Raw genomic sequence first — 23,082 nt, 5'->3', positions numbered from 1 at the left:
TACTTGAGAATGGTTGTTGGTCGACGCAGACCACCTTGTACTTGCCACAGAATAGGAAGAAAAAAAAAAAAGGCGGCCTCTTGCCCAATCAGGAATAAGCGGGAAGACTTGGACCAACGGACTGGAGTCGGGAACGTTAGGTCGCGAGAATAAGGTATTCGAATTGAAAATTTCTATTTATTATTTATATATTATATTTTTTTTTCTAAAAAATAGTATAATATATGCATAATGAGTAGAAATTTTTTAAAAATTTAGTAAGAATAAAACAAGAAAAACTTAAAAAAATAAAAAATCAAGTATAGCCTATAATGTATAAAAGCGTAATATAGAAATAATGAGTAGAATGAATCATTCCAATTTCAAAAATAAAACGAAAGACCTAACTATTACATGCCATTTAAAAAAAAAAAAACTAAACTATTATTTTGGTTTTTTCTTCAATCAAGAGTATTTTAAAATATTAAAGTTTTCATCTATAAAAAAATGTCTTTAATCATTATTCTAAGTTCTCTATAATAAAATATAAAAATAAAATAAATTGTACAAAAGATACATAACAAAATTATCAAGACAACTTTTCATTATATCAACTAATTTTCACAAAAAAAAAAAGAGAGAGAGAGAGAGAAATATTCTCTTACCATGTATTAGAATAGTCGGTCAATATTTGTTTGTTCTGTGCGGTTTTGATTTAGATTGTGTTTGGATAATCACTTCACTATTATTTAATATTTTATTATTATTATTTATTTATTTATTAATATTTATTAATATTTAATATTTCATCATTATACTTTTATTTTTTTTATTATTATTTATAAATTATTTGAGATCACATTTACTATCCAAACATAGCCTTAGTCACGATTTTATTTCAAGCATTTAAGTTAACAATTTACATTTATTTTGGAGGGTCCTTATTTTCGAGACTTATTTTTAGCCTCATTTGTTTTTAAAAAATATCACATATTATCTCATCACATCATTATAATTTTTTAAAATTTTTACACAAAATAAATAAATAATTCAAAATTTTCAAATCATAAAATAAAAATAATATTAAAAAATATATTCTAATAATATTTTATTTAACTTTTAACTTTAATATTAACTAATTCTATCTCTTAAAATAAGAGTCCTTAATTGGAGGGTAATATAACTATAATTATAAATAAATAATAAATTGTCGTGATCAGATGGCTGTCAAGTGTCAAGAGAATAGCTAGACATGTGGCTTTGGTGGTAGCCTTGAAAATTGGTATTCGTTGGCATCCTAATCCAAACATTAAAAGCTGACATTAAAAGCTGACAATGGCTCCTCACATTATGTATTTTTTTTAATTTTATTTTTATATAGATTTTTTAATAATTTTAAATATTTTAAAAAAATAAAAAAATTTATAATATTATTAAAAAATACTTCTTTAATTATAAAATAATTTTTTTTATTTTACTTCTTGATTAAAAAAGTATTTTTTAATAATTTATTTTTACTTTGTAATTAAGGATATGTTTTTTAATAATATTATTATTTTATTTTATTTTTTTAAAATATTTAAAAATATTAAAAATAATTTTATAAAAAATAACTATCAAAAAATACATATTAAAACTAACGATAGCTTCCAGCGAGAGCCGCTAACAGTACTCATCCAAAGGCTATTAGCCTATTATATATTTACAAGGTTTTAATTTTTTTTACGCAAATTCAACGTTTTCTTATTATTTAATGTGAATGCTATTATAATTATAAAATAATAATATTTTTTTCACTTTTTTATTGTATTAATAATATCTGATCAGTTAAATTGTCAGATTGAAATTATCTGTCAGTGTCCACTGACTGAGATGTTTGGCTTGGTTTCCAAAATGCAGTACAACTTATGGATTGTGGTTGAAAGGATGGAAAGTAGACCTTCAAAGAAAAATAAAAGAGGGGGAAACATAAATTCTTTTTATTAGGCCACGTTTAGTTACGAAGTTAGGATAAGATAAAATAAAATATTTTATTAAAAATTAAATAAAATATTATTATAATATTATTTTTATTTTAAAATTAAAAAAATAATAATAATAATATAAAATAAAATAATTTAATTTTATATAACTAAATCAGCTTTTAAACTTTTTCATTAAACTGGAACTACCAGGCCAAGCTCTTATTTATATAGCAAGTGAGCTTTAACAAGTGGTCTGATTGGGAACACAATTGTCTTTTAGATATTTTCAAATTACTTCACCATTATTCACTATTATTCTCACTACTCTTCACCAAAGCCTGTTTGTTTTAAAATTAAAAGTTAAATAAAATATTATTAAAATATATATTTTTTAATTATTATATATTTTTTAATTTGAAAAAAAAAATATTTCTTTATTTTATTTTATGTGAGAATTTAAAAAAATTATAATAATTAGATGATATGAGATCAAATGAATTGAGAGGAGTTATGAAAATAAATATTTTTGTCAATTTCTACTACTTTATGGGCTTTAACCTATAAAGAGCCAGCCCACAGCTAAGCCCTTTTCCAGGCCCACAGTCAAGTCATACAATCAAGCCTTCCTCTCTCTTATTTCTAGTATATGTAGGGCGTAAAACCAAGTTATGGACCTGGTGAGTCCATTCTCATGAGTTATGGCCCATGGACTCAAGGGTAATCAAGTATTATAAAAAGTACCAACTCTTGTTACTCTAATATTGTATTATTAATATATTATTTTACGATAAGATAGAAATAGAGTTTTGCTGATTATCATTTTATAAATTACACATCATATTTATTTTAATTTTATTATTCTTAAACTAATTAATTTATTCTATTCATCATCCATACACCATATATTTGACAAGAGAAAAAAAAAATATTATGTATGATGTGTGGTGTGGAGATAATGAATATAATTTTTCGATAGGAACCTATAACACCAAATATAATTTATCAGCATCTAATCGTTTTTTCATGAGTTATGATGGGTTTTCCTGAATTCTAAGTTTAAGTTTTAGAAAAATCTTATTATCAAGTCGGTGTATATAACACATTTAGTAAAGTGATTAGATAAGATAAATTTTAAAATTTAAATTTTATAAATTAAATCTTATCATTTAAATGACGTGAATTATGTTGTTCTAAATCCCTATTTTGATGTTTTGAGAAAAATGATATAAACTTAGTTACATTTATCGGAGAGAGAAATATAGCGAAGCTTTCAAATTATTTATACGGGCTTGTATGACTATTTACTGCAAATAATTAAACGTACGTCTGAATCATTGCAAGAAAAATGAACTACTTTGGTTATAACTTTTGAGACAAGCTTGATAGCTCCCACGTGAAATGGTACGACCAAGAAGGCAAGATCCCTCAAATTTCTCACAAAAGGGATACACTCACAAAATTGGCAAATAGCGACCTAAAATGGTACGAGTTTTGCTCCATAATTCAACACATCTGTCTATGAAAAATTGCATAAATACACCAATATAAATACCTATCTGGCTCATTTCCACGCAGAGACTGACGCAGCTAGTTTGACAGAACATTTATAATTTGACCAATTTTGACAAGGCTTTTTAATGCATTTTTATTTTTATTTTTATTTTTTGAGGGCGCCATCTCTTATATGAGTTTAGTGTGTTGCAAAATAGGGCTGCAACCCGGCCCATCACAACTTCCGACCTTGATCCCTAGAGGAACTTCTCAAATGAGGCAAGATTCATGATCTTTTTCTCAACTGGCTTCACGCAGTCTATCATGAATGTAGCTCCCTTCTTCTTCCCCTTCGGTCCCACCGCTATTGCCCCACGGCTCACTTTCACTGTGATTCTTCACTCCACAGACACGAGATAAGGGAAGGGTTTTCCTCTCAGGTCTTGGAGTTGGGAGTGGCTAGGGTTTGATAAGTTTGTATTTATATTCGGACGGGTTGACACTAACGTAAACAACCCGCATAACTAGTAGGGTTGGAAACTTATCAAATAACGAACCGATAAACGCCGGGCCGGGCCGGGTCGGGCCGGGTCGGGTCATTTTAACGGGACCAACGGGTATTCGGGTAATCTTCACAATCCTATTGCAAAAGGCCCCATGAGGCATTAAAAAAAAATGACTGTATTTTCCAAAAAAATATCACAAACAAAACCCCCAAAAAAATGTATACACAAATTTTATAATAAATTTATAAATTGATAAAATTTGATATTTTATATTAAATTGTATAGATATATATTTCTTCTGTGAGTTTTAAGTGGATGAAAAAGTGGAAGAAAGGGCTACTACTTATCATCCAACAAAGGGAAAAAAGGTGATTGTTAAGATATTCGTGGCGATCAAATTCTTTTCCGTGATACCTTTATGATAAAGAGAATTTTTTTTTCTTTTTTTAAATATTCCTTTAATCTGTCTACGACTCTACTTAATGGTCGATATCAATCCACGTCAGCGACCAAGGGAAGCACGATCAAGAAAACTCTTTCGGTTTTTTTTTTTTTAATGCATCTTTTGCCGGGCTCTTCGTCCTTCCCCTGACAAGTTCTTGAAAACGATAAGTTTTCAACCCTGGCACCGAAAGGTGAGGAAGGAGACAAAGGCATGCAGATGGAGAATTTACCAAAGTTTTCAACACAATTCCTTTTTGTTGCTTTCCTATTAATTAACAGAAGTAACACGAATAAAAAGGTAAAATATCATCATTTTAGTATCATATATTATTTGAAATGATAACGACTAATTATAATAAAACTAGATTTATTTTAATAAAAAATAATCATTTTTATTAAAATTAATTAATCACAAATAAATAATTTTTTTAAAAACCACCATCAAAATCGTTGCACCAAGGAACCCACCTTTCAGGATCTTCTTCCCCACTTTTCTCATTATTTCTTTTCAGCCTCTTTGCATTGCCTGGACCTTACCTTTTTTTTCTTTTGCTATCATGGAAAATTAAAAAAAAAAAAACACCCAAAAATGGATCAATATTGCACCTCAAAATAATGAACATTGCCATAGAAACCAACCTCCCGAGAAGAGTTGGTTTTTTTAAGACATCAGTATAGTATACAGAATGGAAATTTATACAAAAATTTCTGTAAAATTCATTTCTAATAGCAGACAGTTATTAATTTCGACTAGATCAGATCAGATCACATTAAATGATACCCACGAATGCGACGACCTCGATTGAAGAACAATACTCCATCGCTTTCATAAAGTTCTCTCTCTTCCACCTATGAGCACAAAATTGAAGATCTTGTCTGCTTTGCATTAAATAGTCTTAACCAAAGTAGGCCGATGATCCACCATCTACATACAGGATCTCATATTAATGGTAGTTTCCACATCAACATCCCACATTCACATAATCCCCAAACCCCACCACTGGGGTTTGGAATCCACCACAGCCGGCGAGAGGTCCCAGCCCACACTGATGATAACCCACTAATCAAAACCCACTTCAATTGGATATAAAAAGAGGGATTAGTACAAATTGGAACCAACAGTTAAAAAATAAATAAAGGGGGATAAAAAGCAACTACATAGAAAGAAGGGAAAAAAAAAGCTAAAATAATGGGAGTACAATAGCAGTCCGCTTTAACTGACTGGATGTCACATCCTCATAGAATCATCACTTCTCCAAGAAACTATCTGTTTCCACCTACTGGAACCCGCCCCCATTATTGTTCCTCTCCTAAATTACTACATCAGAAACAAACCTCCTCTGCATTATCCCCAATATCTGGACCAGACGCAGACTTTATACCCTACAGAAAGATCCTCCTAGAGGTGATAATCGATAAAGGGTAAGGGGGGGGTGGGGAAAAAATGACAGTAATATAAACCTAATATTTGGAAATATTGGAAGCCAAAACCACTTAGACTGGGTTCATTCTTCTGAACATAACCCAGAGGGTTTCTCACCCTATCTAACTTCTGTTGTAATAAATAGCGAAAATGAATCTTCTTTTCTTTTTTCAAGCATCTTTCTCCCTTGCTTTCTTCCTTTGTTACTGTTACCACCTTACTCACACTCACAGCCAACAAAATCTGGAACGGCATATGTAATTTACCAAAACCTTTCTGTTGTCTACTACCTCGGAAATCAGCAAAAATGGTTTCAATTTTGCTGGGCCACAAGATGATCTAGCTGCATTTGTTCAAGATGCATTTGTTCCAGCCATGCTCCCAACACAGCATGATCAACCGATTCTGTTTGTGAGTTCATATTTGAAACCTCACTGGGCGTAGCAGCAACATCAGATACAGGTGTCACTAACTTGTCTTTGATGTCAGTTGGAGATTCTTTGACAAGTGACTGAACCCATGATAGATCTGGCTCTTCTCCATTGTTCCCAAGCTCAAATGAAGATGACCTGCGGAGCTTACCTAATTCTTCTGTGCTAACAGCCCAATCCAGCTTCCCATTTGAGGATCCCCATTTTGACCAAGAATTTGCAGGGGACCCAACAATGGAAGCAGAGTTGGAGCCAAGTTCCCGAGAGCTGAGGCTGCGAAACTGTTGCTGCTTCTCACGTTGAGCTAACATCGATACCCGAGAGCCCATAGGTGAGATAGGTTCCACACTTCGGGGAGACATCCTCCCGGAAGTCGGAACACCAAAAGAGGCCTGCAATAAATGATGGTCAACGTTTTTTGGGGAGAAGTTTGTATTGATTGGTGACAACATGCTCTGCTGCTGCTGCTGCTGCTGATATTGATTAAGAACTGCTGATTTGTGTGTTGGGGAGAAAACAGCTGAAGCCAATGTTTGGTCAGCAAATCGAGGAGAAGAGCTCTCAGTAGAAAATAGATCATCAAGATTCGAAGGGGTTAGAGTTTTAAACCGACCAGAACGATTCAGAGAATTAGAACTCATTGATGGTTGAGAGAGGCAAGATAGATCATTTAAGAGCTGTTGTTGCTGCAAATCAAAATCTGGCAACATATCAAAGTCCTCTGTAGGAATGTCTCTGGCATTAAGTGAAGATCTCAAGCGACTGGAATGAAGATTGCTTCCTGGTAGATGCAAGGCTGGGACATTTGGTTGGGGCCAAGCTGCATGTGACATGCCATTAGCAGATGGAGACATGGGTGGAGTGAACGGTGAGGGGGACATAACAGATACCGATGAAGGGGAGCCAGGCAGGAGGCTCATGGCTGCAGCAAAATCCATGGCTGCAGCTCCAGAAGTACTTGAGCGAGGAGAGGGAACAGCAGAACCAGTAGATACATATAGTGGCCGAAGTTCCTCAGTGGTGTGGGCAAAAAAGCAGACTCTCCTTGCACAATTGGTACCATCCTTGCAAAGACGAGTTCGATACTGAGCAGGGTGCAGCCAGCACTCAAAGACCCCATGAGCATATTCGCACATATCTCCACGCCTACAAGCTCCCTTTCGGAAATCAGGACAAGGGACACAACTGTAATGGAACTTCCTTGGATCCCTTCTTCGAGCATTTTCCCCTGGATGAACAAACGGGCACTCAGTCCAATCATGAGAGTAGGCTCGAGAGCAAGGCCGCACCTTGAATGAATACATTCGGAATTCATCAGTTGAATAGATGCTATTCTTGATATCAGGGAGAGATGGGTCTACAGGATATTCTTTCTTCTCCGACATGGAATATATGGGGAGATCGCTGAAATTCATCTTTGTTAGCGAAGTGAAATCCGACACAGACAGGGACCCATTCTCGGGGGAAGATGAAAGGGGTGGGGAATTCAAACTCATAGTGCCGGTTAAGACCATCAGCTTGCGCTCTACATCAGAACCGTGAGGTTTAAGGAGTTGTTCAAGGGTCAATTTGGCTTCTTGGAATTTTGGAGGAACAACAATAACATCAATAGGAGAATGACCATTGGCATCTACTGAATTTACATCGGCTCCTGATGCCAAAAGCAGGTTCACAGCATCAACAGCATTTACAGCCCCACCTGAGGCAGCACAGTGAAGGGCAGTACTTTTATCAAGGCCACAGGGTCTATTTACATCAGCATCTGACAAAGAAAGTATCAGTTTCATGACATCAATGCTGCCATATGTAGCAGCAACCATCAGAGGTGTCCTGTGCTCATTAACCATCTGCTTTGAGCCTTTCTTTCGACCATACCACAGACCAATCTCGTCAATACCAGAAGGATCGCGCTCAATTGATCTTTTGAAGCCCTCAATGTCATTGTTAGCAGCAAGTTCAAGCAAACTAGCAAAAGTATCTTCCGTTTCAATAGTCAAGTGGTTCATGTCTACGCTGGACGGCGTGCTTTCATCAATAAATATAGAATTTGATGTTGGGAATGATCTGAGTTTTAACCACTCTGATCCACAGCACATTCTTTCATTTGCCGGACATCTGAACCAAATAATAACAACAATAAGGTTCAAAATGTACAATAAGCATTAAATCAACACAACAAATTTTAAAAAATAATATACATCCCTCCATGTAACTCCCAGCAGAAACCCCTTGCAGACACTATTTAGAAAACGTATGACCAAATTTAACCAGAATCAAAAGAAACCCAACATAGACGAATGCTGGGCTTGTAAGTCTCTGGAGGTTATGAGAATTTCGAGCAGAAAATAGTTTTTAGATATAAAAACCAGTTATAGTTTAGGATTGATTACCATTTTTGGAAAATGAATCAAGCTTTAACAGGAATCAAAGTAAAACTAGAGGTTTTTCAAGACAAAAGGAACATTGAATCTAAGTAAAATAATCCGATAAGTGCGGGATTATGATTGCAATTCCCTATCCTAGAATCCATATTCATACACTTCCCTTTATTTCCAGATGCATATTTCAAATAGCTATAAAAGGTATCAAACTGCGTGGGAAATCCATCACGCGTACTATTCACTGTCCGGTTCTTGATCTTTCTCATTTTACTTAGGTTCTCAAACCCAGGAAACATAATACACAAACTTCATTTTTTTAATGAATTTAAAAGAATTGCTTTACATGAAAAATAATGGAGAAACAAATTGCGCTATGTTCGGCTACTGAGAAATTGTAGGAAAAATAAAGCAATGATTTTTAAGGGAATGAATAAAAAGGATGAATTTCAAAACTTTGGTTTTTCATTTTTTGGATCCAAGGTGAACACTGTTCCTTGTTACAATAGTAAAGAAACGAAAATAACCTAAAACACAAATTAAACTGCCAGTTTATGTCATCGCCTGTTTGCATAGGTTTCAGAAAATCAAGAGCCCGAATCTTAACATACTGAAACTGAGAAACCATCGGACGGTGAGGATCAAAGAAACCATCGCAGTGGCGATCGTACAAGTACTCCAATAGTCACTAACTCCGGCAAAATATTAATTCAAATATAGAAAAACATTTCAAAAAAGAAAATGAAAAAAAAACACCAATAACGAAAGCATGTAAGAAACAGCAACCATAATCATAGCTGCCAATACAATCATAAAGAAACCCAAGCACAGTAGCGAACTCCGATTCAAAGCAAGTATTTTCCTATGTTTAGCTAAAGCTTTAAAAGATTGCAAAAAAACAAAACTAGAAACAGCTCGCGAAGAGCATCTTCCTCCACGTGATCACACACTTCCCCATACCGCAAGATTTAGTGTCGGAGAGAGATCAAGTACAAGATAATCAAGCAGAGTCCAAATCAATCTTTTAGTGGAAAGGCTCCGCTCAGAGCGAATCTTACCAGATAGTCTTCTTCCAGTTGAGGAAGCAACGCAAGCGCCATACAGCTGAGTTGTTAAGCAGATCTAAGAGCTTGCAGCGAGAGTATCTGGAGTCCGAGAAAATCTTCAGGAAATCTTATCGGAGCGAGAGAGTTGTGAGAAAAAGCGAGAGAGGGACGGAGAGAAGTGCTTGGTCTTCTTCTTCCATCTCCAATTCCTATGTTCTGCTTTCTCATGGAAAAATTAAATAATAATTAACTAAACTTACTTTCGAAAACGTCGAAATCATTTTTTGTTTTGTTTTTGATATAATCGCCTATCCTATCCCCATTTTGCATCCAAGTTCCTGTCTCCCTTCAAAGTTCCACGATATATAATTTAAGAATAATGTTTTTTTATTATATTAACATGTACGAAATTTTCTAACTTGTTTTTTATTGGATTATATTTTGATAATTAATTTTAATTTGCCCATATCTCTTTAAATCTAAGTAATACAAAAGAAAAAAAAAAGGTAGCGCAATTGCTTTTAGCCTTTTACAGTGGTCACTGGAATCGTGCCACGTAACGAGATGAGGGCAGATAGGTCATTCGGAGAATAAGTTTTTCGTTGGACCAGCAACTGTAGGTGAACGTGGCAAGTATTCATTGGGTAATGTGTACCTCGGCAGTAGAAAGCGATTACAAGAACTTGAACGCTCTTGTAATAATTTAACCGCAGTCTTGTGGTCAAATTCTGTGGGAATTCAATCTAAATTCACGTTAATGAATGTTAAAATTTGAAAGGTCATTTACAAAAGAAAATTTTGGAAGGTAGAAATATCGTGCGTCCTCGTTGCAAGGTGTCATAAGCAATCAAATGCGCTGGCCCCAATTGATTGGGGGATACTTCACAATCCAAACCTTTCCCGGGCCAAATTGATTTGAGAAATGACGGATTGGTCCATTATCTCCAATAGCCTATCGACACGTTTGTGGAGCTTCGTTGTTCTGCGCAGCAGGTGAAATTAATTTACCCAGGCTACTACACACGCTTTCGAAGTCCCTAGAAAGAAGGTGGATGTAAAGAGGTGTTACCGGTTAGGTGAGTGAGGAGGTTAAGGTGACCGGACGATCCAGTGAAAGCACGCTCGTGCGCGTGGTTGAATAAACTGGATTGGAAGAAGGTGCTGGCGTCCACCAATCGGAGAGATCCGGACGGCTGGTTTTAAGAGTACGAAAGCGGACTTGACGCACACTTCAAATCGGGTTAATTGTGATGTCAAATCACAAGGAGGAAGAAGGAAAGCGTGGAACACCGACGACAAAAAATAAATACGAAAAATGGGAGAAAATAAAAACTGAAATCAATTCACTAATAAAAATAAATAAAACCAAATATTCAGAATAGGAATCAATTTTTTTCACACTTTCAACGCTAGATTTTATTCCGAAACATTTGTCTATTGTCATATCTCTGAAAAATGCATTTTATTTAATTATTTAAAATAATATTAGATATATAAATTTTATGCAGATATTTTATAAAAAAATATCTCACTAATAAAAAATATATTTGTTTATATTTACGAGAACATCTGTATCGAAATGCCAAATACTATCAAACTCTCTAAATTTTAGTAAAAAATTTTATCTTTTTGGCAAAAACTCATTTTATGGGATGGATTTAGGATTTGAACAGTAGCTCCTTAAATATAGGAGTTACTGTTCATCCTTAGATATTTTTTATAAATATTTATTTTAATTTATGAAATAAATTCTTCTTCTAATCATTTATATTTTCTCTTAATATTTTCTCTTATATTCATATTTGTTATAGAGTATCACCATTGAGATGATCTAATTTTTTTTAAATAACCATTTGTGAAAATATGATTTTTTTTTTAATATTATTGTTATGAAATAAGTAGTTACAGATGAAAAATAAAAAATAGGGATACAACAAACAATTAAATAATTACAAAAATATGACAAAAAAAAGTTAAAAAAATTTCTTCCACTCTTTCCTTTAAAGCAAAAAAGAAAAAATGAATAGCTAAAGACGTACGAATAAATGAGTATAAAAAATAATAAATAATAAATAAAAAAATATTATTTTATTAAATAAAGAAGTAACAGAAAGTATGATGTATGAGATTTTAGAAATGAGTAATTCTATATATAATTGTAAAGTAATAAATATCGCATAATCGTTTTGAAAAATAGTCGAGTCTATTATAAAAAAATTAATTTTTTTTATGTGAATCACATGTTTTATTTACTTTTTTTAAAATGATTACACAGTAGTTACATAATTCATAATTACAAATATATTTTCTCTTTGAAAATATAAGTAAAATCAAAAACAAATTTAGAGAAATATGATTTTTAGCTAAAATTTGTTAATCCGGATGTGAATGCTCTAATGAAGTCTATTTGTTTACAAAAATATTGCACGAGACTTTTATTTGAATTCGAAACTCACATAAATTCATATCATCTCATCATTATAGTTTTTTTAAATTTTCACAAAAAATATGATAATTAATTTAATTTTTTAAAATTTTAAAATAATAATAATATTAGAAATAATATTCTAACAATATTTTATTCAACTCATTTAAAATCATCTTAATTCATCTCAATTTATCTATAAATTCAAACGTATATTTAAAACTTATACGACTCGTTACTCCTTATTTAATAGTTCCGACACTTGTTTTAAACAGCTTAACTTATTTTTATAAACAAAAATACTATTCGTGATTTATATTATTTTTATAAGAAAAATAATATTCATGCTCTTTTAATTATCATATCGTAATATGTATGAGTCGTGACATTAAATTATTTATATATAAGTTAAAAATAAATAAATATTTCTCGATTATTTGATACTACGTACGTGATGATTAATAATTTAATATAATCATACATTGCTCTTCTCACAAACATTATTTATGTTATTTATAAAGCAACTTTTTCTCACAACTACTTTATAAATATGCAGTGTTCTCTTTGAATAAAAAGTGGTTTGGATTGAAAAACACTCTCAATTAATTTTATCTTATTTTTATAATTTTTTCAAATTTTTATATAAAATATAATAAATAATTCAATTTTTTTAAATTTTAATAATATTTTATTCAACTTTTAATTTTTTTTTTAAATCATCTCATTTTACTATTCATGCAAGTCCTGAAAGTATATCATGTTATTAAAATTTGATAATCACTAGTGATAAAATAGCACAGATCATCAAATGGTGAGCAACCAAATTAGGGATGGATTCCCTTAGAGAATCCTTATTGGATTTGACTGATAAGTCAAATGGTACTTAGCTCTTAAATAAGAGAAATTATATATATAAGTTTTACGTCATATAATTCTACTTAATCAGCATTTAATTTATTATTTTTATTTTTATATCTTAATGTTTAAATATGTGTATATTTAAATAAAATGATAAATTATATATTAATTAAATAGAAGTGTGTGTTGTAAGAGTTTCTTATATCATTTCTATTTAGCTAATATCATCATAAATTAGATTGCATTGAATTAGTCAAGGCAAAGTCATCCAACCCATGAGCTACTGTAAAGACAAAGCCAACTACAAATATGACTACATCCAACCCATGAGCATTGGTATTGGATTAGCCATCTCAATCTTCAAAATGTGATTAATATGTAATTTTTTTACTTTTAACCAATTATTTAAAACTTGAAGTCTACGTTAAATTAGCCATTCAACTTTATGATAAAAAATATTATTATTTTTTATTATTAATATTTCTTTAATTAAATTATATAGATGAACATTACATATATTATAACTTGTTATGAGACAAGATTATTGCATTATTTTGTATTTTATAAATAATTAATAAAAAGTTTATTCATATTTTTTCATATTATTATAATTTTTGCATGATTATAGATAGATGTAAAAATAATTAATATTTTATATTTTAAAAAATATTAGAAGAAAGATGATTAATTTTATTTGATAAAAATATAATTAATAATAAGAAAATGCATCGTAATTCTATAGATGAAGTTACAATAGGAATAAAGTTACACTAGAAAAAAGGAAAAGGGAAACATATAAAATAATAAAATAATAGAATGAAGATGCTATAGTTCCCTTCATATATGACTCTATAAATGAAATTATTGTAACTCATTTTCCAAATGAATTATGTTTAGCTAACCTAATATAACATAAATTTAGTAGACAATATTCAAAATATGACTTTCATTGGTATTTGGCTAAGCCTAAGAGCGCTGGCATTAGAATATTGAGTTACTATTGAGCAACCAAAGTAATATTTTATTAAAAAATATTTTTTTAATAAGAATAATTAAAGCGTGGTCCACTTTTACAAGGACTTGATTGAAACTTGTTTATTTAGGATTTGTATAAATCATTTATCTTGTTGGAGATTATGAAGATTAAAATAAAATAAAAAATATTAAAATAGATAAATAATAATATTTTATTATTATAGAGTGAGATGCTTAATCTAGCCTAGAGTTCAAATTTTAAGCAATTAGCCAAAAAGTAACTTGTAAACCAAACTTTGACTTGATTGCTAATCTTGGATAATGAAGATGGTTATTAACTTCAATCATTCAAAGTATAAGGAAATACTCTTGAGTTAGCTAGTGACCATCCTTGTATCATACACACTTTCAATGCTTCCATATCTTATTACAAATGGAGGTTCAGAGCGGTGTTATAGTGCCTATACGTACATCAATAACAGTGAATAAAAAATAAATACGAGAAATATAAATAAATATGTGAACACACAAATTTACATGGTTCGGCATATGACTTACATTCATGGGTCATTTTGAGAGTAAATCCACTATAATAAGAGTGTTTTATAATCTCTCTTCTCTCTGTACAATGTAGATTAGAGACCTATTTTATAGAGAATATGATATTCTGGAGCTTTTGTTTTGGAGTTGAAGATAACTTATGTGTTATCGTAATAGTCACTTAATCATCTAGAAGAAGTCCATTTCCCTTGAGTCTCACATCCCTTTTTATACCGTCCCTTGAGAGTGGTGAGAAATGACAGCTTTATCCCACTTTTCTCATGCATGTCTGACTTGCTTTCCCCTTTATCTTCTCTCCCGTGCGATTGTATAATTTCTCTTCCTTTTTCTACTCTTTCTCTTTCTCTTATTTCTTACACCTATTTTTTCTTGTCCAATTTTTACCTCTTTATAATAATGGTGATTTGGGTTGGGTTTGGGATGCCATATGGGCATAAGTGTAATTGGTCCAGTTCAATTTGGGGTTACAGATCGAAAATTTGGATCTATCATTTTTCTAGACTGGGTTAGACCGATTACCTCTAAGTACTGGACCGTTAGCTATCGGTCCGATTGATCTAATTTGGTCCGATTCGGTCCATATGAGTTAGAAACTTTTTTTTCCTCTTTTCTTATTTTGGTAGATAAATTAATACAAAAAATTAAATAAATTAATAAAATCAAAATTAAGAGAGTTATTTAATTTGGATTATGGAACTAAATCATTAAAAAATAATTAATTATATTTATATTTATGATGTTAGTAGTTACTAACTTAGTACTTAACTAGAGTATGTATCTACATATAATAACATATATTATTCTATGATTTATTGTACAATATATTAGTTAATTGATAGCATATGTTATTTTTTATTTTTTATGGTCAATGGTGATAAATTATAAAAAATTACATAATTAACTTATACAACTACTGTATAAATAATATATAAAATATTTTAAAAAATTATATGTAAGTGACTCAGTCGGTTTCGGTCCAGTCCAATAAAAAAAAAAAAGTACCTTGGTACCGGACCAAAAATTGTATTTTGGAGACACCATGGACTGAGACCGAGTATGGGTGAATTATGTTCGGTCTAGTCCGAATCGAACCATTCGATCCAGTCAGTTTTTTCGATCTGGACTGAAAAATTTTCACCCCTACATACGGGCCAAGGGGATTTTACCCTCTAACACATCTCTATTATGGTATTATGATCATCGACTCTTATCCTAGATACAAGTTATGATGCAACATACAAGACACGTTTTCCTAGTTGAGAAAAAAGTATTGTGAAAATATTATGTTTAACCAATAAGTAAAGACCATATGAAGTTGCATAATAATTACATTATATTTGTGGAGTACTAAGCAAAAGACTAATAGTTTAGCAAAAGAAGCAACGCATAAGCACTAAGCAACACATAAGTACTAAGTTTAGCAAAAGAAGCAACACATAGTTTGACTATTACAGTGGCTATTGCGTAGCTTGGAGGATGCAGCATCCATTCAAGAGCTATGTTGTTGTTTCCTCTATAGTATTAGTGGAAACAATCCTTAGTGAGTGTAAAAGAGAACAAAATTTTTATTATAAGAATTGATTACCTCACCAGTATGCCCCATAAAATCAATTGTTGTATATAGTCTAAAGCTTATTCTGCAATTGAGCCAAATATAACTGCTGCCAACTATCCTCTGCCATCATCGACATCCACGTATGCTTAACAACTATACATAATGAAAGTAAAGTCATGAATTTGAATAAACATAAAGCATATATTAAAATTTTGATTTGAGCGACCATAGCTTAAAATCTAAACACGAGATATATTGTAGTTGCGAATTGCTCATATGCTTGCAATAATAACAAAAAAATACTTCGTTGTGTTCATATCCTTTTTCTTTATTGCATCAAATGCAGTACATGTAATAGAAGATTTGGTGCAAATCGACCACGATTATCTTTACTTTTATCCAGAATTTTAATTTCTACATTATAGTTAACAAAAATATTTGTGTAAAACGGTTATAAATATTTGAAGTATTTTTAAATTTTGATTTAATTATAACAAGATGCATCCATTATGTTAGAATTTGTATACATACATAGTAATAATTTATTGCTAAGAATGGAATTTTACTGTCATAGGTTGCAAAGATTTGAGAAATTTAGCAACATCAGAAATCTGAGTTATTAGTTTGACACTACCAGTTGAGCTAGATGCAGATATATCAAGTAAACATTTTTCAAAGATCTCTTCGAGCAAAGAATCATTACTTATTGCCCTTTAAATGAAGGGAAAAAAAAATTAGAAATATGTAGAAAAGTTATGGAGATTAAAATATTAAAGTCTATGTTAGGAATTGCAATAAATCATGATTTAGATAGTTAATATATATTAATACATTCGAATACCTCAATAAATGTACAAATTATATATTAAAAAGTAATAACAAAAATATGAATTACCACTATTGCAATGATGATGCACCAGGAATCAAAAGATTGATCGTAAATATGCTTGTCGGGTGAGATGAAAGAGAGAGTCCTATGTTAGAAGAATATTTGAAAAAGAATAGAAAGTTATAATATAAAAAGAAATGATAATATTTTTATTTGCTAAAAATGTCATTGTAAGATCTAACTTTAAGACGTGTTTCAAGAATGACTAGTTTCGCTCCAATAACTTTAAAAACTTTTACACATTCAGCATGTACGAACTGACTCCACATTGTTAGACATATGGATTTGAGGCTACAAGGTTTAAGTAAATTTTAATGTGTAAATAATATGATAAATAGTAAAATTTAATGGACCCCACAAATGATTAAAACTTATTTAATAATTATTGGGTAAAACTTATGAATATATTAATAAAAAGTAATATTTATGAGTAATTAACAAATCTACCACAAATAAATTTAAATCCCAAAATATATTTTTTTGTTATTGGCCAAAATTACTTATATTCTCAAAAGTTAAAATTTCTTTGTTAAACGATATTATTCTAATTATGACTTATATATTTTTATATATACAGGAAATTCGTATTTTTGATTCTAATAAATCTGATTAGTGTATTAATCAAATTTTGAGACGTGTTCCAAAATTTTTGGATTCCTGGCCCAGCCTATGCTTCCTAAGCCTATAAGCTCATCAAAAATTAAAACCCAACCATAAAAGTTTAATTTTGGTGTTCTGTATGGGAATCACGCCCTTGTTAAAAGATATTTTTCTAATTATGATCTATTTATTATTTTATATACAGGAAATTCGTAATTTTTATTCTAATTATAAATTTATAATTAGAATAATTTTGATTAGTGTAATAAAAAATTATATGTATTAAAAGTGCATTCCTGGCCCAGCCCGTGCGTCTGAGCCCATAAGCTCATCAGGAAAAAAAACCCATAAGTTTCATTTCGGCGTTGTGTGAGAGACCATAGCCATTTTGGTGTTGTTTGTGGAATTCAAGCCCCGTGTGTATGAGCTCATATCCTGATGACAAAATAAAACCCAGCCCCTTTTATTTTAAGAGTTTTGCTATACAACCTCCACCACACTCCATACTCTATATTTTTTAAAATTTTAAAATTTCTAAATTTTTTAATATTTTTTTTAAATTTGTTTAAATTTATTCATTTTAAATTATTTCAAATTTTCTAATCATTATTCATATAATAAATATTTGATAAAAGAAAAAAATAATAAAAAATTTAGAGTGTGTTTGAGGTATTGAAGTAGTCTCTTAACTGCTTGCCAATTGGGCATTTTTGGATTATGCATGAATTGTGCAATTTTGTTTATGGCAAAAGCAAGGTCTGGTCGAGTTAAGGACAAGTATTGTAGACTGCCTACAATGCTTCTGTACAGGGTTGGGTCAATGAAGGTGGGCGTATCTGAAGTGGAAAGGCGAGATGCGACAGTCATGGGAGAAGTTATACCATTGGCAGACAACATGTTTGTTCGAGCTAAGAGATCACGGATGTATTCCTTTGGGACAGGTGAATGCCATTGGTTAAATAAGATACTTCCAATCCAAGAAAGTAGGACAATTTACCTAGGTCTTTTGTTGGAAAAATAGAGGCAAGAAATTTGATAAGTAGTTCAATTTGTGTATCATGAGAACTGGTGATAATAATGTCATCTACATATACAAGCACATAAATGAGAACAGACTGATAAGAGTAGACGAAAAGAGAGGGGTTGGATTTGGATGGGATGAAACCATATTCACAGAGTTTGGAGCTCAGTTATGCAAACCATGCACAAGGTGCTTGCTTAAGGCCATATATGGCCTTTTGCAAGCGACAAACATAGTGTGGGTGGTCGGGGTGAACAAAACTAACAGGTTGGGACATGTAGACAGTTTCGGTCAATTCACCTTGGAGAAAGGCATTAAAAATATCTAGTTGTCTAAGAGGCCAACTATGAGAAACAGCAAGGGAAATCACTAACCGAATGGCGGTGGGTTTAATGACGGTGTTGAAAGTCTCAGAATAGTCGATTCCCTATTGTTGATGAAAACCCTTGGCGACGAGTCTCGCCTTGCGATGTTCAATGGTGCCATCTGAATAATGCTTAGTCCGAAAAATCCACCTGCAACCAACAATGTTAGAAAAATGGGGAGGGGGAACTAATAACCAAGTTTAGTTTTGAATGAGAACTTGAAATTCGGTGGTCATGGCGTTTCGCCATTCAGAGAACTGAGATGCCATGGTAAAAGAGTTTGATTCCTCTAGAATTTCAATAGATGAAGTTAAGGTTTGTCGTGGTAGGGGGTATGAAATTTGGCCATCTCGAAAATGTTTGGGACGGGAGGAGTTTGTTTTGGATCGGGGTTACAATGGGTGATCGAGGTGGTGGTATAGATTGATTATTGTTTAAGGATGAGGGAGGCTGGCTGGTTGGAGGAGTTGGGATGAGAAGACGAGGGTTTTCTGTGGGCGTGGGATGAGATGTTGACGAAGGGGGAAGGGTGAAGGAGAAGATGTGTTTGGCGTAGAAGTTGGGCTTGAGGAGATTTGTTGGGATATGATAGGAGACGATGGGTTCGGGGGTAAAGTTTATGGGACTATCATTGTGTTGGTGATGGATGGGTTGATATGTAAAATCGAAAGTAGAGTATAGTTGGGTTGGGAAAACGTAGTGGGTGTTTTCTTGAGTTTTTCATACGGGAAGGAAGTTTCATTAAATATGACATCACGTGAAATGTATTGTCTGTCAGATTCAACGTAAAAGCATTTGTACCCTTTGTGAATGGGGCTATAACCAAGAAAAAGACAAAATAAGGAACGAAAATTGATTTTGTGAATATTTGTAAGGCCTAAGATTGGGCCAGTATGCAAAGCCAAAAACCTTGAGAAAAGAATAATCAGGTTCTTTTTTGTAGAGAAGTAGATGGAGAGATTTGTTTTTGAGAGATGGAGAGGGGAGACAATTGATGAGATGGGCCGCGATTTGAAAAATAACGACCCAAAATTTATATGGGAGAGAGGCCGTTGCTAAAAGGGCAAGACCCGTTTCAACTATGTGACAGTGTTTACGTTCAACCACACCATTTTGTTGGTGAGTGTGGGGGCATGAGAGACAATGGGATATTCCTTGAGATTGGAGCACAAGGGTCAGGGGTCGAAACTCCCCTCCCCAATCACTTTGAATATTTTTTATTTTAGTGTTGAAGAGGCGCTCAACGTATTTTTGAAAAATGATGAAAACGAATGTGGCATCACTCTTTGAAGCTAAGGGATAGAACCAAGTAAAGCGGCTAAAATCATTCACAAAGGAAATGTAATATCGAAAACCGTTTCTTGATATATGAGGGGATGGACCCCAAACATCCACAAAAATTAAATGCAAATGTCTCAATGACCGTGTATTAGAGGAATGAAAAGATAGTTGTCTACACTTGGCTAGAGGACAATTTGAACAAAAAAACTTGTGTTGATAAGGAACAAAAGGCAAGCATTTTGTGCGCAATATGCGACAGACAATCTAAAGATTGAGATGTCCTAGCCGATAGTGCCATTGTGCAAGAGTAGTGCGTTCTCCAATGAAAGCAACAGGAGCAGGTAATGAGGAAGCTGGAGGAAACATGTATAGACCATTATGGGTTGGGCCCGGGAGAAGTAACTTTCCCGTTTGTTTGTCCTTCACAAGAAAATTAGACTCATGAAACTCAAAAAAAACAGAGATGTCATGACAGAATTTTTGTATAGAAATTAAATTTTTGGTGATTTGAGGAACGCAAAGTAATTTGTGAAGTGAGAAAACAGAGTTTGAGGAAGAGATTTTAGAGTCACCAATGTGTGAGATCAGGAGAGCAGCATCGTTTCCAACTTGAATTTGTTCAGACCCAAGATATGGTTCACTTGAAATGTTGAGGTTGTGAAGGTCTGAGGTTATGTGATTTGTTGCGGCTGAGTCGGGATACCAGTGTCTGTTGGAGAGCTGTGGTGAGCTCGTGTAGTTTGCTGAAAGAGATCGAGGTGGCTCAAACTGATATGTCTGGCCAAATCTGTGGTAGCACTGAAGTGCTACATGGCCGATTTTATTGCAGACTTGGCATGTGAGTTTGTTGGTTTGTGAAGTAGAGAGGGGAGAAGATATATTGCTGCGACCTCCACGATTACGGCCACCCCAATAATTGTTTCGGCCACTACCACGATAAGTGTTGCGGCTTCCACGATTTGCATTTTGAGGAGAGAAAGAGGTGTTAAGATTGCGGATGGTGTTGGGAAGAGGCCATGTTGTATGGAGATAAGTGATACTTGGCTTTCGAAGGTGAGAAGCAGATTGAATAGCTCAGAGGAGCTTATAGGAGTGGCTTGAGTTGTCACTGAAGTGACAAAAGTATCAAAATCAGAGGTGAAGCCATTGAGCAGATATGAGACTACCTCAGAGTCTCGAAGTGGCTCACCAGCAGCAATCGTTGTGTCTAAGAGGAGCCAAACTTTTCTGTAATAGTTGGTTACTAATAGAGAGCCTTTTCTCAGATTAATGAGTTGATGACGAATTTGAAAGATTTTGGCATGAGATTGTGAAGTGAACATGGTGTCGAGGGTGAGCCAAAGTTCACGGGATGTCCAAGAGGTAATAGCTTAAGCCAAGATTGGTTCTGTGAGGGATGAAAGTAAGGCACTGAGAAGCATTTGATCATTGTGACACTATTGAAGGTAAGCTGGGTTTGGTTGAGGAAGAATAGAAGGTCCAGTTGGGGACAGTGATACTGTAGGAAGAATATGTGGGGGAGGAGGTGTGAAACCATCGATGAAGTAATATAGTTCTTGGCCATGGAGATAGGGGATGATTTGGGCACGCCACAGTAGGTAGTTATAAGAAGTTAGTTTTACGGAGATGATGTGGGAGGAGTTGCGGGGGAGTTGGAAGGTAGAAGGATGAAGATCTTTATTAGAGGAGAAGCTATCGGAAGCCATGGAAGGAGAAAAAAAAAAAAAGAAAAAGAAAGAAAAGAGGACTAGGTAAAAAGACGTTAGTCACTATTGTTGCTCTTGTACCATGTGAAGAAGAGTAAATGCAAAGTAATAGAAAAACCTTTTTTGTATTTCCCAGTATATTGCTCTGTGTACAGACTTGAGTATTTATAGCACTTACAACATAACAAACTTCTCTAAGGAAAATAATCGAGTACATACTGTGCATTACAAATAGCAGAGTATATTTGCAAAGTTGGTTACAAGTTGTCGGCCATGATACAGTGTATAATCATGTAGTGTAGTGGCAGTACAACAGTCATACCCAGAGGGTAGGCACCAGCCTACTCTAGGTGATTCCATAAGATATTCGTTGAGGAGTGTCTAGCGGAGCAGTTGACGTGGTTGTTCTTCTGGAAGCAACTGCTATGCTGGAGTTCTTGGAGGCTGAAGTGGATAGCTCAATAGTGATTCTCTCTGTTGCGGCGTGCTGGGTGATTGTAGCGGCAGGACTTGAAGGAAGGTAGTTGGTTTTGTGAGTGATTTCTGTGTTGGGTGAGTGATTTCTGGGTGACTGTAGCGGCAGGAGTTGAAAGAAGGTGGTTGGATTTCTGGGTAATTTTTGTTTGGGTGAGTGATTTCTGGGTGTGAGTTGAACGAATACAACAACAAAACCAAAAAACAAAAAATCTTAACTTGACTCTCGCATTCACAACATGTCGATGAGAGAAATAACAACAGAATGCAAAGTAAAAATACAACAAACAAAAAAGACGAGAAATACATTTTGAAAAGATACGCAAGATCCGTAACAATCCCACAATACTTATATCTCAAAAAGAAATAATTTATATAAGTTTCAATAAAACATGCGCATAATCCTTTTGTAAACATCGTGAAAAAGTGTAAAAAATATTTTCTTTTCCAATGGAATTCACATTTTTATAAAATGTTAGTAGAAGATTTGTCCGTTTAGAATTTATACTTAATATTATTCTTTTCACAGCAAACACATTTTATGTTCAATTTTTTTTAAGAAAATTAATATACACAGTTATCGTATCACGTCAACATGAAAATATTAAAAAATCACAGATAAATTTGTTTCACACTTACAAGCGATAAGGTATTTAATTATGAATATTATTGATCTTTTGTACTTTCCAACCCATCTTCGCCACTTGGCA

General features: G+C 32.9%; 1 protein-coding gene across 1 annotated transcript; it reads right to left on the bottom strand.

Annotated features, from left to right (window-relative positions):
* Positions 1-4,997: 4,997 nt before the first annotated feature.
* On the bottom strand, positions 4,998-10,003 carry LOC108981448 (zinc finger CCCH domain-containing protein 30-like). The gene is made up of 2 exons (XM_018952627.2): positions 9,675-10,003; positions 4,998-8,353 (listed from the first exon to the last, which is right to left on the bottom strand). The coding sequence occupies exon 2, from the start codon at positions 8,332-8,334 to the stop codon at positions 6,121-6,123; it is 2,214 nt and encodes a 737-aa protein (XP_018808172.2). The 5' UTR covers positions 8,335-8,353; positions 9,675-10,003; the 3' UTR covers positions 4,998-6,120.
* Positions 10,004-23,082: the final 13,079 nt, after the last annotated feature.

This window comes from Juglans regia, chromosome 4 (assembly GCF_001411555.2).
Source record: "Juglans regia cultivar Chandler chromosome 4, Walnut 2.0, whole genome shotgun sequence".
Taxonomy (NCBI): Eukaryota; Viridiplantae; Streptophyta; class Magnoliopsida; order Fagales; family Juglandaceae; genus Juglans; species Juglans regia.
This window is presented reverse-complemented; position numbering and strand designations above follow the sequence as displayed.